Genomic DNA, 16,955 nt, shown 5'->3' with positions numbered 1-16,955 from the left:
GACAGAGGAGCAGTTAGGGTTTCAGGTCTTGGACCCTTCATCAGACCTGTTCTGATGAAGGATCCCGGACCTGAAACATTAACTGTTTCCCACTCCACAGATGTTGCCTGACCTGCTGAGTGTTTGCAGCATTTTCTGTTTTTGGTTCTTCTGATATGCTCGCACATCTTGCTGATTACTGTTTGTTGGACATTGTTAGTGCAGAATGGCTGCTGAGAGTTATTTGATAGGACACTAGTTGTATGAAACAGTTTTGGACATAACGGTGTGAGAAATGGAATTTTTTCTTGACTGACAGTATCAATATTGGTCACTTAAGATCTGACAGACTCCTTTTGGATAACAGTAAAGTGAGCTGCCTCTCACTGATGAGATCCAAGAGTTGGTAAGACTAGTTGAGATGTATTTGAGTCTCAGATAAACTTTGAGAAGTTTAAGTATCCAATTTGCCAAAATATGTAACCTCTTCTAGGATTAATTCTGTACAGGAGCCTCCTCAATTTTTATGCAAATGCAAGAGACTGCAAATGCTGGAATCTGGATCGAAAAAACAAACTGCCAGAGGAAGTCAGCAGGTCAGGCAGCATCTGCGAGGGAAACGGGTAGTCAATGTTTTGGGTCGAGATCCTTCATCTGGACTGCTAAATTTACCAGTGCAGATGAAGGGTATCAGCCCAAAATTTCAATGTTCATTTCCCTCCACAGATGCTGCCTGACTTGCTGAGTTCCTCCAACAGTTTGTTTTTTTTCCCCTCAGTTTTTATACCCAATTTCAGATTTTATCAATAATATTGTTGCAGCTTTATGGAAATTTGTGTGTTTGCTCTGACATTGAGACAATTTTTCAATAAATCTTTGCATAGTAATCCTCCACCCACAATGTTTGATTTGTATTATCATTGTTACAGCCACATTTCGTTTCACTATTTTCAGGTTCAAGGATGTCTCACTGCCATTTATACCCACACCTTATACTTCAGGTGAGATGCAAGTAACAGACCCAATAAGATGTACAGATGAGGGAACTGAAGAGGAGAGGGACAGAGAAATGATGATCCAGCTGTGTAAGTACTCTACAAAAATCATTTATTTAAGCACCTTGCAGTTGGACATCCTCTAGTTCATAAACCTTGCTTCCAGTTGTCATGAGTATTGATTGCACTTCTCTGCTAATGTTGTCCATTTCTATTTCAACAATTTCCATTCAGTTTTGCTGCTTCAACAGCCATGATATGTTTTTGACCACAAACACATACAGCAGAGCACTTTGTAGATGGGACACAAGGCATCCACTGGAAACTTCTGCATTTTACTCCATTTCCATCATTTCTATATGATGATAACCCAGTCACACAGCATGGAAACAGACCCTTCGGCCCACCAAGATGTGGGAAGTCAGGGAGCCTCAAGGTCTCCCTGATGACTACCTTGTGGGAAGTGCGCCCAGCTGCAGCTCCTGACAGACCGGGTCAAGGAACTGGAGGTGCATTTGGATGTGCTCGGGATCATCCAGGAGGCTGAGCATATCATAGATGTGAGTTCTAGTGAGGACGGTGCAGGCTACAGATAGATGGATAACCACCAGGAGAAGTAAAGGGAGTAGACAGACAGTGCAAGGTCCCCCTCACTAACAGGTATACCCCTTTGGATACTGTCAGGGGATGATCTTTCAAAGGCCAGCAGCAGTAGCCGGGTCAATGGCACTGTCCCCGGCTGTGAAGCAAAGAAGAGAAGGATGAAGTCAGGCTGAGTGATAGTGATAGGGGACTTGATAGTAAGGGGTGCAGATAGGTGAGCAGCCAGAGGTCGTGGTCCATATAGATACCAGTGACAGGAGCAGGAATGAAATCCTGAAAAGTGATTTTAGGGAGTTAGGTAAAAAGTTAAAAAGCAGGACTTCCAGGGGTTGTAATCTCAGGATTACTACCCATGCCACATGCTAATGAGGTGAGAAATAGATACATAGTGCAGTTCAATACGTGGCTAAGGAGCTGGTACAGGAGGGAGGGCTTCAGATTTATGGATCATTAGGCTCTCTTCCAGGGCAGTTGGGACCTGTGCAAACAAGACAGTTTTGTTTGCATCTGAACTGGAGGGGAACCACAGTCCTCACTGGGAGGTTTGATAGTGCTACCCAGGAGGGTTTAAACTAGAGTGGCAGGGGGATGGGAACCATAGCAGCAGGGCAACAGGTGGTAGGGTTGAGGGAAAGAAAGATGGTGTGACAAGTAAGATTGAGGGGAAGGAAAGCAAGGGACAGGCTAATAAACATGGTGGGTCTGATGGGCTGAAGTATGTTTATTTCAGCGCTAGGAGTATTATGGGTAAAGAGGGTGAACTTAGAGCTCGGATCAGTATGTGAAATTATGATATTGTTGCCATTACAGAGACCTGGTTGTGTGAGGGACAGGACTGGCAGCTCAATGTTCCTGGGTTTCGTTGCTTTAGACATGATGGGGGGGGAGGGGGGTAAAAGAGGTGGCGTGGTTGCACAATTGATAAAGTAGAATGGCACAGCAGTGTTCAGAGAGGACATACTGGAGGGCTCATCCACAGAGGGTGGAGCTCAGAAACAGCAATTACGCTGATGGGATTATACTATAGGCCCCCCACTAGCCACTGAGAGGTGGTGGAACAGGTATGTAGACAGATTATGGGTAGGTGCAGAAACAACAGAGTTGTCATAATGGGGGACTTCCTTAATACAGGAGGCTTAGATGGGGCGGGATTTCTTCAATGCATCCCCATTGAAGGGATTTCTTGAAACAGTATGTGGAGAGTCCAACTCGAGTAGAAAACATACTGGGCCTAGTTTTGGGAAATGAGCCCGGCCAGCTGACAGACCTGATCGTGGGTGAACATTTTGGGAATAGTGACCACAACTCATCATGTTTTAAGATGGTTATGAGTAAGGATATAATTGGATCTTGTGGGAAGGTACTAGTTGGGAGAGGGCAAATTACAACAGGATAAGACAGGAGCTAAGGGGCGTTGATCGAGAGCAGCTGCTGTCAGACAAGTCCACGTCTGACATGTGGGAGTTGTTTAAAGACCAGCTGAGTAGAGTTCAGGATCGGCATGTTCCGGTAAGGAGTAAGGACAAGGATAGTAAGGTGAGGGAACCTTGGATGACCCGAAAGGTCCTAAATTTCAGGAAGAAAAAGGAAGCAAATGTAAGGTTTAGGAAGCTAAAATCAGACTGGGCCCTTGTGGAATATAAAGATAACAGGAAAGTGCTCAAGCAGGTGATTAGGAAGCCCAAAAGGGGCCATGAAATGTCCTTGGCGAACAAGATCAAGGAGAATCCCAAGGCATTTTATACTTGCATTAAGGAAAAAAAGGGATAACTAAGGAAAGGTTAGGGCCGCTCAAGGATAAAGGAGTCAAATTCCAAGCACAAATTTGAGCAGGTGGCTGAGATACTAAGTGAGTTCTTTGTCGGTATTTACTGAGAAGGATTTGGAGGATAGTGAAAACAGAGTGGGGCATGCTAATGTGCTGGGGCATTTTCAGATTAAGGAGGAGGTAGTGCTGGGTCTTCTGAAAGGCATTAAGGTGGATAAGTCCCCAGGGCTTGATGGCATATATCCCAGAATATTGTAAGAAGTAAGTGAGGAGATTGCTGGGGCTTTGACAAGGATCTTTGTGTCCTCACTAGCAACAGGTGAGGCCCTGGAGAATTAGAGAGTAGCAAATATGCTTTTGCTCAAGAAGGAAAATGGGGATAATACAGGTAATTATAGGCCAGTGAGCCTCACATCAGTGGTAGGGAAGCTATTGGAGACGATACTTAGGGATAGGATTTACGCACATTTGGAAAGACATGGCCTGCTTAGGGACAGTCAGCATAGCTTTGTGTGGGACAGGTCATGCCTTACCATCTCAATTGAGTTTTTGAGGAAGTGACAGAGGTGCTTGATGAGGGTAAGGCAGTGGGTGCTATCTACATGGACTTTAATAAGGTATTTGACAAGGTCCCTCATGGTAGATTGATTCAGAAGATAAAAATGTATGGGATCCAGGATGAATTGCAAGTTTGGATTTGGAACTGGCTTGCCCATAGAAGACAGAGTAGGGGTGGAAAGTTGTTATTCTGGCTGGAGGTCTGTGATCAGTGGTGTTCTGCAAGGATTGGTGTTGCAACCTCTGTTGTTTGTGATTATATATCAATGATTTGGATGAAAATGTAGACGGGTGGATTAACAAGTTTATGGATGACACCAAGATTGGTGGAGTTGTGGACAGTGTAAAGGACTATCAAAGTGTACAGTAGGATATAGATCAGTTACAAATATGGGCAGAGAAATGGCAGATGGAGTTTAATTGGGGCAGGTTTGAGGTGTTGCTCTTTGGGAGGGCAAGTGAAAGAAGAAAGTATACAGTTAATGGTAGGCCCCTTAATAGCATTGAGGTACAGAGAGATCTTGGGGTCCAGGTCCATAGTTCACTGAAAGTGGCTGCGCAAGTGGATAAGGTGGTAAAGAAGGCGTATGGAACGCTTGCCTTCATTGGTAGGAGTGTTAAGTATAAAAGTAAGGCAATCATGGTGCAGCTATATAAAACTTCAGTCAGACCACACGGAGTATTGCGTGCGGTTCTGGTCACCCCATTAGAGGAAGGATATGGAGACTGGAGAGGGTGCAGAAGGGGTTTACCAGGATGCTGCTTGGATTAGAGGATATGAGCTATATGGAAAGGTTGAACAAACTTGGGATGTTCTCCCTAGAGCGTCAGAGGCTGAGGGAAGACCTGATGGAGGTTTTTAAAATTATGAGAGGCATAGATAGGGCAGAGAGTCAGAATCTTTTCCCCAGGGTAGAAATGTGAAACACCAGAGGACATGCTTTTAAGGTTAGAGGGGGGAAGTTTAAAGGTGACGTGAGGGGCAAGTTTTTTTTACACGGAGTGATAGGTGCCTGGAATAGGTTACCAGGGGTAGCAGGTAGTTTGGTGGAGTTTAAGAGGCTTTAAGCTAGACACATGAATATGGAGGGATATGGATGATGTACAGGAGAAGGACATTTAGTATAAATTGGCATCGAGATCGGCACAACATCATGGTCTGATGGCCTGTCCAGTGCTGTACTGTTCTATGTTCTTGTTCTAAGTCCATGCTGACCATCAACCACCCATTTACACTAATTGCATTTTCCTCTCCCATGTTCCCATCAATTCCCTCCAGATTCAACCACTCACTTGCACACTCAGAGCAATTTACATTGGTCAATTAACCTACCAACCTGCATGTCTTCGGGTGTGGGAGGAAACTGGAGCATCTGTAGGAAACCTGTGTGGTCACAGAGAACACACAAACTCCACATGGACAGCACCAGAAGTCAGGATTGAGCCCTGATCACTGGAGCTGTAAAGCAGCAGTTCCACTAGCTGTGCCACTGTGCTGCCCTAAACATATTGCTTCATCTAACACTCTATAGGTACCATGATGGCACAGTGGTTAAGTTACTACACTAGTAATCCAGAGACCCAAATTCAAATCGCACCATAGCAGCTGTGGAATTTAAATTTTGAAGTTTAAAAACAAACTCGTCAGGACCAATGATGGCCATAAAACTATTTGTCCATGATGTGCTTCTGGGGAGGATCTCTCATTCTTACATGGTCTGGCCTATCTGTGATTCCAGACCCACCAATGTGGTTTACTGTTACCTGCCCTCTGAAATAGCCTTGCAAGCCCTTCACTTTGGGAGAAATAAGGGATGGGTAATAAATGTCCTGATCTCAAAAACATGAATTTAAAGCCACCACAGGGTTTAGTAATGAACACTTAACACTTCAACTAAATTAGTTTGTAACATCACTGGATACCCCTAAGATAAGCATGCCTTTGTGGAGAAGGGAAATTTTCAAATCTTCACATTATTATACAATAAAGGTTTAGACATTTTTGTGGTTAGACCAGGCGAAATATTTTAATGGAATGAACTGGATCTGTAGACTGACTAAGAGGTGATGATTATTGGTGACTGTCACGAACCAGCAACAAAAGAAACACACTGAGCATGATTCAGTGTTAAAAACTATTTTATTAATCACTAATAAAAGTAAAATAAAAGTAAAAATGTTAGTATGTTAGAATTCAAAAATGTTAAACCTCGAACGTTAACCCCAAAAACTAAACTCTTCGTGTGTGTGTGTGTGTGTGTGTGTGTGTGTGTGTGTGTGTGTGTGTGTGTGTGTGTGTGTGTGGCAAAGTCCCAAATTCCAAGTTCCGAAATGGTTCTTAAAGTTCAGTTCCGCAAGCCATAAAGTGAAACATGAGCAAGGGCTTCTTCAACAACCACCGTTGTCTGAAGATAAGACGTAGACATAGAGAAACATAGGGAGAGTAAATACAAAATCCAAATGTTCCATGATGGAACCCAAACGACACTCCAGCGTTTACTCGGTAGTGACTTCCTCACCCCGAAAAGCATCCGAATCGTGGTCGTCCACACACAAATACCTGTTTCCTTCTACAGGTCAGCAACAAAGTGAACTCCACCGGATTACTTCCAACTTCCATACATGGATTTCAGTAGCAAACACAGTTATTGTTTTTCATCCATCGATAGAGAAAACAAGCAGGCTGGTGTCTCTCTCCCTTCTCTCTCTCTCTTCTTCTCCTTGTGACTTCTTCAACAACGTCATTACGTCCTTTATCTTCTATTGACGTAAGCACGCCCCACACACACATACACACACACTCTCTAAAAGGGACTTTCACTGAGTCCGTAACACCTCCCACCTAAAAAAAAATTTTTCCCAAGAAAAATTTAACCGCGCATACAGTTAGTAATGTTAATAATTATCATGCTACACAACTACAGACTATCAGATTAGTACAGATACATGTTTCCCATTTAACATCGGGAAAGACAATCAGCAATCACATTATCTTTGCCTTTAATGTGAGTTATCATGAGATCAAACTCTTGCAAAATTAAACTCCAGTTTAACAGCCTTCTGTTCTTGTTTTTGACTCGGCTCAGAAACGCCAATGGGTTATGATCTGTGTATACAGTCAATGGTTTCTGAGCGGTGCAAACATATACACTGAAATGTTGCAAGGCTAAAATAAGCGACAGTAATTCTTTCTCTATGGTGGAATAATTCTTTTGATGCTCATTAAATTTCTTTGAAAAGTAAGCTACCGGATGGTCAATATCATCAAGGTCACCCTTCTGCAACAACACAGCTCCTGCAGCTTCATCACTGGCATCTACTGCTACTGAAAATGGCTTTTCAAAGTCAGGTATTTTGAGCACAGGATGGTAGCATAAAATGGCTTTCAGCTTCTCAAATGCTTCTTGACAAGAATCTGTCCAAACAAACTTTACTCCCTTCTTCAGAAGATTAGTTAGGGGAAGAGCAATATCAGCAAAATTTTTACAAAATTTTCGATAATATCCAACCATTCCCAAAAATCTTCTAACAGTCCTCGTACCTGTGGGAATAGGGAACTCAGATATTGCTTGAACTTTTGCCTGAACAGGAGCTTGCTTGCCTTGACCTACAACATAACCAAGATACGTCACAGTGGCATGGCCAAATTCACTTTTAGCCAAGTTAACTGTAAGGTTAGCCTTGGAAAGTCCTTCAAACAACCTTTCTAACGCAGAGATGTGATCTTCCCAAGTATCATTCCCAGTCACTAAGTCGTCAATGTAGGCATCTGTATGTTTTAACCCATGAATCACTGAATTAATCATTCTTTGAAATGTTGCTGGAGCGTTTTTCATTCCAAATGGCAAAACATTGTATTCATACAATCCAGAAGGGGTTACAAAGGCTGAAATCTCCCTTCCTCTATCTGTTAATGGAACACACCAGTACCCTTTTAATAGGTCAATCTTTGTAAGAAATTTTGCCTTTCCCACTCTATCTATGCAATCATCCACCCTAGGAATAGGGTAAGCATCTAACTTTGTTACAGCATTCACTTTCCTGTAATCTGTGCAAAATCTAACAGTTCCATCAGGTTTAGGTACAATAACACAGGGCGAACATAATATCATTTTCCAACATGTACTTTAGTTCCTGATCAACAAGTTTACTTTTTTCCACATTCATTCGATATGGGTGTTGTTTGATTGGTTTTGCATCCCCAACATCAACATCATGGGTAATTATCGATGTTCTGTTTGGAACATCTGGGAACAGATTTTTAAATTTTAAAATTAATTCTCTCATCTGTTGTTTTTGTGAAACTTGTAAATGGTCCAACTTTGTTTCAAGGTTCTCCATGATATTTTGGTTTTTTAGTTTCGATGGAACAATATTTGGTCTAAATTGGCCTTCCTCAACATCAACATCAGGCATTCTAGAGACAACCTTTACATCATCCACCAAGGCCACAACTGAATCCCTCTCATAATAAGGTTTTAGCATGTTTACATGACAGAGTTGTGTTTTCTTGCGTCTATCTGGTGTTTTGATTATATATGTTAGATCAGTCACTCGAGATTCAATAACATAGGGTCCAGAAAAACAAGATTGCAAGGGATTATTTTGGCTAGGGAAAAATACCAACAGCTTTTGCCCCACTGCAAATGTCCTAGGCCGAGCACATCTATCAAAATATGTCTTCATTCTTATCTGGCTAGTTTTCAAATTCTCTCTCGCTAGCTGGCAGACTCTCTCCAACCGAGTTTTAAATTTTTGGACATAGTCCAACAGACTCAAGTGCACTTCCTCATTAACCCATTGCTCTCTCAACAACTCCAAAGGTCCTCTCACCCTATGTCCAAATACAAGCTCAAACGGACTAAATCCTATTGACTCCTGGATTGATTCTCTAACGGCAAACAAAAGTAAATGGATACCTTCGTCCCAATCCTTTGTGTTTTCAAAGCAATACGTCTTCAGCATATTTTTGAGAGTAGAATGAAATCTCTCCAGAGCTCCTTGAGATTCTGGGTGATATACAGATGATACAATCTGCTTTGCTCCCAGCTCATAGACTAGTTGTTGAAAAATTTTTGACATAAAATTACTACCTTGATCAGATTGGATTTCTTTTGGCAAACCAAACAAGGTAAAAAATTTTAAAAGAGCCTTTGACACCGTCTTGGCCTTAATATTTCTAAGGGGTATTGCCTCTGGAAATCTAGAAGTGGCACACATAATGGTTAACAAATACTGATTTCCAGTCTTAGACTTTGGTAAGGGGCCAACACAGTCCACAATCACCTTCGAAAAGGGTTCACCAAAAGCAGGAATTGGCTTCAAAGGAGCCACAGGGGGTTTTTGATTTGGTTTACCTACCATCTGACATGTGTGGCAGGTTCGACAAAACATCACCACATCTTTTCTCAAACCAGGCCAATAGAATTGTTTCAAGATCTTCCCTACAGTTTTATTCACACCAAAATGACCACCCAAAGGCATACTATGGGCCAGGTTTAAAATCTCATCCCTATAAACTTTTGGAACAACAACCTGATGAATAACTTCCCATTCCTCAGTAACAGGAACATGAGGAGATCTCCATTTCCTCATTAACACTCCATTTTTGACATAATATCCCATTGGCACTTTTTCAATCTCCTCACATGAGAGTGCTTTTTCTTTCAATTCTGTCAACTCAGGGTCTTTTGTCTGTTCCACCATAAAATCCTTCCTCGACAAAGACAAATCTTTAAATTCAGGCTCACTATAAGGATGTTGATCCTCCAGTGAAGACAGAAAAGTCTCAGATAAGGCATCATAATTTTCTTCCTGTTTAGGACTGCCACAAGGAACCACATCAGACTGCATCGGACTGTCTGTCTTGGCTAATTCTTTAGCTCTAGCTCGAGTCACCGCACATGATGGGTAAACATCTGGATCATTCTCAGACTCATCAATCCTTGGTTTGGTCGTTAACCGTACCACAGGAACAATTTCTCCATCTGCAAGGTCATTTCCCAATAACAAAGAAACTCCTTCCACTGGCAACCTAGGTCTTATCCCTATCTCGACTGGTCATTCTACGAACTTTGACTTTAAAATCACCCTGTGTAAAGGGACAGACATGGTGTCATCTGTAACGCCTCGCACTAGATTTACCTCACCAGTGTCACTTTCTTCACCAAAATTTAAAACACTGTCCAGCAAGAGAGATTGACTAGCCCCAGTATCTCTAAGAATTTTCACTGGCACCTGGGGTGACTCATCATTCAGTGAAACAAAACCCTCTGATACATAAGAACAGAATTCCTTTCTCACCTCCTCCAACTTTTCCGCTTTTCCCTCTTGCAAGGACTGATCTTTAACAGCATCTCCTAAACCTTTTTGATTTTTAATTGCCTGAAAGCAAGCATTGGGCACAGCTTCCTTCCTTTTCTTCAAAAGGGCACAATTAGATATCACATGGCCAGGTTTCCTACAGTAATAACAAGTACGCTCAACAGGTTTCTCCAGCCCTGGCTTCTTTTCATGTTTCCCTTTTTGATTACCTCCCAATTTAATCTCCAGTTTACCTGGATTGTCCTTGTAACTCTTTTGAAAGGTTTTAGGTTGTCCCCATTTGGATTTATGGGTTAAAGCATAATCATCTGCCAACCTAGCAGTTTCTTGTAAAGTTTCCACTGCCTTTTCATTTAAATATGTTGTTAATTCAGCTGGAACACATCTTTTAAAGTCTTCCACTAGTATCAATTCTTTCAATTTATCAAAATCCCCATCTACATTTTTAGCCATGTACCATCGTTCAAAACATATTCTCTTTCCATTGGCAAATTCCATATAAGTCTGATCTGCAGATTTCCTCAAGTCTCTAAATTTTTGTCTATAAGCTTCAGGTACCAATTCATAGGCCTTCAATATAGCTTGTTTTACCTTGGTATAATCAGCTGCATCCTCAGCAGACAAAGCAGAATAAGCTCTTTGAGCTTTACCTTTAATCACACTCTGTACCATAAGAGCCCCTCCTTTCCTTGGCCAGTTTGAACTCTCAGCAACCTTTTCAAAATGTTGGAAATACTGATCACCCTGATCTTCCTCAAAAGGAGGGACTAATCGAACCTCCCTGCTGGCTGAAAAACCATCATCAGAATCAGATTCCAAACTCCTACGCTTCATTTGTAACTCATGCTGCCTCTTTTTCTTCTCATTATCCAGCTCCATCCTCCTCAATTCCATCTGCTTCATTGCTAGATCAGCCTCTATCTTCATCCAAGTTAGCTCTCGTTCCCGTTCAGCCTCTAACTTCATCTGAGTTATCTTTTGTTCGGCCTCTAATTTCTCTCGTTCGGCCTCTATCTTTAACTGGGTTTGCTCTCGTTCAGCCTCTAATCTCTTTTGCCCCAACTCCACCTTCAGTCGTGTTTGTTCTAACTCCATCTTTGCTATCTGCACCTGTCTAACAGGTCTCTCTGACTCACCCCCAGAAAACTCTTCTAACTGTTTTAATTCTTCCTCCTCCAGATCCTCCAACTCCACTGGTTGAAAAGTCACATCAGAAATTACTGGTTTACTCTCAGGAAACTCAACTACTTAACTCAACTCAAACACTTCCTTCTCCAAATAATAGTCAACTATCATTCTATGAATAACTGCTTTTCTCATAGACTGCTTTACTTCTGTAAGGTTTAGCTTTGTAGCAATCTTTATCAAATCATCCTTTTTCGCCATCTCCAATCCCTGTAGGGTTGGTGACTCCAAAAATGCCTTAATATCCATTGCTGCTGGTTTCCACACACACAAGCCAATTAAAAAGAATTTATCAGACCTCCCTCAAAAATCTTTGGATTGAATCCCGAACAAATCTCGTCAATCTGGGGAACGATCCCAGATGACACTCGTTAATCTTTGGATTGGATCCCGGACGAATCTCGTTAACTTTGGGAACTATCCCAGACGAGCCCCCAATTTTGTCACGAACCAGCAACAAAAGAAACACACTGAGCATGATTCAGTGTTAAAAACTATTTTATTAATCACTACTTATGACAATACGTAAAATAAAAGTAAAAATGTTAGTATGTTAGAATTCAAAAATGTTAAACCTCGAACGTTAACCCCAAAAACTAAACTCTTCGTGTGTGTGTGTGTGGCAAAGTCCCAAATTCCAAGTTCCGAAATGGTTCTTAAAGTTCAGTTCCGCAAGCCGTAAGGTGAAACATGAGCAAGGGCTTCTTCAACAACCACCGTTGTCTGAAGATAAGACGTAGACGTAGAGAAACATAGGGAGAGTAAATACGAAATCCAAATGTTCCATGATGGAACCCAAACGACACTCCAGCGTTTACTCGGTAGTGACTTCCTCACCCCGAAAAGCATCCGAATCGTGGTCGTCCACACACAAATACCTGTTTCCTTCTACAGGTCAGCAACAAAGTGAACTCCACCGGATTACTTCCAACTTCCATACATGGATTTCAGTAGCAAACACAGTTATTGCTTCTCATCCATCGATAGAGAAAACAAGCAGGCTGGTGTCTCTCTCCCTTCTCTCTCTCTTCTTCTTCTTCTCCTTGTGACTTCTTCAACAACGTCATTACGTCCTTTATCTTCTATTGACGTAAGCACGCCCCACACACACATACACACACACTCTCTATCTTAAAGGGACTTTCACTGAGTCCGTAACATGACAAACGAGAAACTGAACTGATGCTGTTGTTTTACTGCACAAAATGAACATCAATATAAGCAACAACTAGTATGTATATAGCACCTTTCAGCATGCAGGATTTATAGATGAGATGGGGGAGATTTTAAAAAGTTGTAGTACTGACCATGTTGTTTAAAGGAACATCACAACTGTGAGAAGGGATGGTGTTTTGGCAGGATCATCGAATGAGGGTGAAGTAAACATCAAACGGGGTAATTTTACTGCTGGAATTACGATAGCCCTTATCACAGTCTGAGTGAGAGGGAAGAGCAAATTTCTGACAAGTGCAAAAACACTAGGGTAATAATGTTGGAAGATTTCAACCACCCAGTATTAACTGGGATCCAGTCAGTGTAGAGGTACAGAGGACACAGAATTCCTAAATTGCATTCAATTTTTTACTCTGTATGTAGCACACCCAACAAAAGGTAGAGAAAATTTCTGGATTTGGTTTTAGGGAATCAAGTGAGTTTGATAGAGAGTTGGTGAGACAGCACTTTTGCGATAGTGCTGATAATTCAGTTAGATTCAGTGTGATAATGGAAAAGATTAGGAGCAAAGGTTGTAAATAGGGTAAGTCCCATTTTATTATTTTCAGAAGTGACTTAGCAAAAGTGGACTGGGAACAGCAACTTGTAGGTAAATCAGTCTCTGGATAACAGGAGGCATTAAAGGAGGAGCTTGAAGGTGTTCAGAGTAAGCATGTTCCCACAAAAGAGGAGGGTCAGAAAGGTATATCAGAGCTTTGATGATTAGAGGATAAGGCAACAAAAAAAGTGTATGTCAGACACAGCTTAATACACTAGAAAGCCAGGACGAATGTGGAAAGTATAAGGGTGGAGTTAAGAGGAGAATTAAGAAAGCAAAGAAAGGGTATAAAAACATATTGGTGAGTAAAATATTTTAAAAAATGAAAAATGTTTTATAAGTACATTCAAGAGCAAAAGGATAACTAAGGAAGAAAGGGGCCAAAAGGTAACCTGAGTGTGGAGGCAGGGTATGTGGGTAAGATTCTTGATGAATATTTTAGGCCTGTTTTTGACAAAAGAGTGGGATGTTGCCACTGTTGTATTAAGATGAATGGCTGACATATTAGGTGGGATAGCCAGAGTAAAAAGGGAACACTTAAGGAGTTCATCCTCTTTGAAAATGGATAAATCACTAGACCTAGCTCAGGTTAATTGAAGCAAAGGAGGAAATTGTAGAGGCTCTGACTACAATTTTTCAGTCGTTCCCACCTACAGGAGTGGTGTCAGAAGATTGAATGACTGCAAAAGTTATCGCATTGTTGAAAAACGGAGGTGGGGATAAACTGAGTGATTACAGGCCAATTAGTTTAACTTCAGTGACCAAATTATTGGAATCCATGGTAACGCAATGACACCTGTTGGCACCAAATCAACTAGGATTGTGAGGACAATACAAAGAGACTTCGAGGCGATTTAGAAAAGTCAAACAAGTATGTAGATGTTTGTCAGTTCCAATATTAGATAAACAGAAAGGCAGAGTATAATTTAAATGGTGATAAATTGGAAAATGTTGATGTTCAAAGGGATCTGGCTGTCCTGTACACCTGTCACTGAAAGCAAACATGCAGGCACAGCAAGAGGTTAAGAGAAATGGTGTGTGGCCCATCATTGAGTACAGGAACAAGGATATCTTGGTACAATTATACAAAGTCTTAGTGAGATGACACTTGGGGTATTGTGTGCAATTTTGGTCAAAGGATGTAATTGCCATAGAGGAAGTGCAGTAAGCTCCACCAGACTAGTTCCTGGGAAGGCAGGATTTTTTGAGGAGAGATTGGGTCAACTAGATCTGTATTCACCAGATTTTAGAAAAATGAAAGGGGATCTGCTTGAAAGATGCACAATTCTGACAGGGCAGAAACTAGGAGGCACGGGTTTAAGATGAGAAGGGAAAGATTTAAAGGGCACCTGAGGGGCAGCATTTTCACACAGGGTGGTGGGTATGGGGAACAAGTTGCCAGAGGAAGAGGTGGGTACAATTACAACATTTAAAAGATATTTGGACAGGCACATGGATAGGAAAGAGTTAGAGGGATCTGGGCCAAATGCAGGCAAAGAGAACTAGCTCAGGTAGGCAACTTGGTCAGCATGGACAAGTAGGGCTGAAGGGCCTGTTTTTGTGCTGTATAACTCTGTAGAGGATGAGCAATGGTCAATGATGCTAACTTCTTTCGTTCACAGATGGGCAGACACCGATTCTGGATCCAGACACGGCCAATCCCTACCTTATCCTAACAGACAATAACAGAACAGTGTCTGCGTCGAGCCAGATACAGCTGTTTCAGAGAAGTGCACAGAGGTTTGATCGATGGCCTCAGATCCTTGGTACCGAGTGCGTGAGCTGCGGCCGATCCTACTGGGAGGTAGAGGTTAGGGAGGGGGGTGGGGCCTGGAGCATTGGAGTTTGCTACGCAAGCATCAACAGAAAGGGGGAGGGAGATGATTGTCTGTTGGGATTTAACAACAAGTCCTGGTGCATCCATTCTGGGCCATATGTACTTTCAAGCCTACACAATGGGAAAAAGATTGCGGAGTTTGCGGGAAAACCCTCCACAGTGGGAGTTTTTGTGGATTTTGAAGGCGGAGTTATCTCCTTTTACAGTGTGTTGGGCAGAAAAATAACCTTGTTGTACACCTTCCATGGAACATTCACTGAACCTCTCTGCCCAGCACTGCGGCTTCGAACTGGTGTCACTCTGTCCCTGTCTGCCCTGAAGTAACTTGTATCAGGGCCACTGTGCAACTTATCTCCCATCATTTCATTCCTTTTTCCAAAAGAATCTGCAAGGCACCACCTTTCATCTCAAAGCACCCACCCCTCCTGATCTCGTAGCTTTGTCTGTCTGGGGGACAGACCACTGCAGCCACCTGCAACTAGAAGAATTAGTCAACACAAGAGCTTCAGCCTTTTGGAATTCAACTGTACCCTTGAGCTGCATTCAGTGTTCTGCTGTAACAAATCTTACAACCAGTGCTTTTGGAAGTAAACTTCTTGTGGAAGGATCTTCATTCTCATCACCATGGTTTCACTGAGCAACACTTTTCTCGTTAACCAAAACATTCACACGACACAATTGGTCCCATTCTTGATGGCTGTCTCAGTGCTTGTTAATCCTTCCAAGGACCACTGAAGATGAACTGTGTGTGACTGAATAAGTTTTACCTCCAGTCTTAACACTTCTCTATGATACCCTTGTCAACACGTTATGAATTTAAAATGGAATCTGTTGGCTGAGCAGGTTAAAATATAATTGGATCTTTGAAGGGGAGGCCTGGGTGTGGTGGTTAGCTCCAAGGGAATGTGGCCTGTCTTTGTTGAAACAGATCAGAATCTAAGCAGAATTATCTTCATTTGGTTTATATCACAGGTTTTTACTTTGCGTAAAAACTTGGAAACCTATTTCATATTTTATACGTCAAGCAAATCAAATGATTCACTTACTAATGTGCATAGATTCCAGACAGGCAGAGGAATGAGGCAGGGTCCTGTGCAGCATCTGAAACAGTCGCATTTATTCTCTCTAGCCCATTTATCAGTCATCTTAAATGGAAGGTAATTAATCTATCATAGATATGTTTGATACCTTTTATGGTACTGCCAGTTACTTGCTGTGTACTTTTGCTTCTGTATGTTTTTTTTAATTTGTTACTAGTTTCACCCCAAGCCAAATGGCTAGATTTAATTTCATACCTGTGTGTTACTTCAAATGCAAAATTATCACAGGAAAGGGCTATTCTTTTGGTGGGATACTCCCAAATGCTTCATCTATAAAAGAGTATTTCAGATCGTAATACATTTGTTTCTTGAAACTGTCTTTACTAGAATAAAAAAAGATTTTGCATTCATCTATGAATAGTGACGTGGGATCTTCTGGTTCTGCTGATGGCCCCTGGCCTTTCTATAACTGCAGATGTAAGCACACCAACAGCCACACTATTAAGACATTTTTATGGGCGTCCCATTACTGTGATGGAACTTCTCAAAAGGAATCCGACTTCACATTTAGATTGATTGCGATTTATTTCTTGAATGTGTCTTGACTGAGTTGATTGTGAGGATGGATAAGAAAGTAAAACCTTGTGCTCTCGGCACGCAACCGGAAAATCTTAATTCAAACCGTGTTAGAGCTCCCTACAAAGGTTTAAGAGAAAGAAACCTTTAAACTGAGTTATATTAAGTCTACAGCACAGAAAGATGCCGTACTATCTAACTGGTTGATATCAACACTAATATGTTTACATGAGACTCCTCTCTGTCTAACTACTGTTCATTTCTTACATATACCTGCTCTTAAATTTCCTCTTAAATGTATCTCTGCTATTTGTTTCAG

At 41.7% G+C, this 16,955-nt stretch overlaps 1 protein-coding gene across 6 annotated transcripts in view; it reads left to right on the top strand.

Annotated features, from left to right (window-relative positions):
* LOC127572036 (E3 ubiquitin-protein ligase TRIM8-like) overlaps positions 1-16,955 on the top strand; it is a 33,250-nt gene that overhangs the window by 15,514 nt on the left and 781 nt on the right. For 3 of the 6 annotated variants that reach the window (XM_052018857.1, XM_052018858.1, XM_052018859.1), the window contains 2 exons: positions 934-1,064; positions 14,806-16,942. In XM_052018857.1, coding sequence (XP_051874817.1) covers positions 934-1,064; positions 14,806-15,344 — 670 coding nt within the window. In that variant the 3' untranslated portion in view covers positions 15,345-16,942. Of the gene's footprint in view, positions 1-933; positions 1,065-14,805; positions 16,943-16,955 lie in introns of those variants that run through there. The other 3 variants (XM_052018860.1, XM_052018863.1, XM_052018862.1) reach the window with 3 other exon arrangements.

Source organism: Pristis pectinata, chromosome 6, assembly GCF_009764475.1.
Source record: "Pristis pectinata isolate sPriPec2 chromosome 6, sPriPec2.1.pri, whole genome shotgun sequence".
NCBI lineage: Eukaryota > Metazoa > Chordata > Chondrichthyes > Rhinopristiformes > Pristidae > Pristis > Pristis pectinata.
The sequence above is the reverse complement of the archived record's forward strand: the minus strand, read 5'-3'. Positions and strand labels throughout refer to the sequence as shown.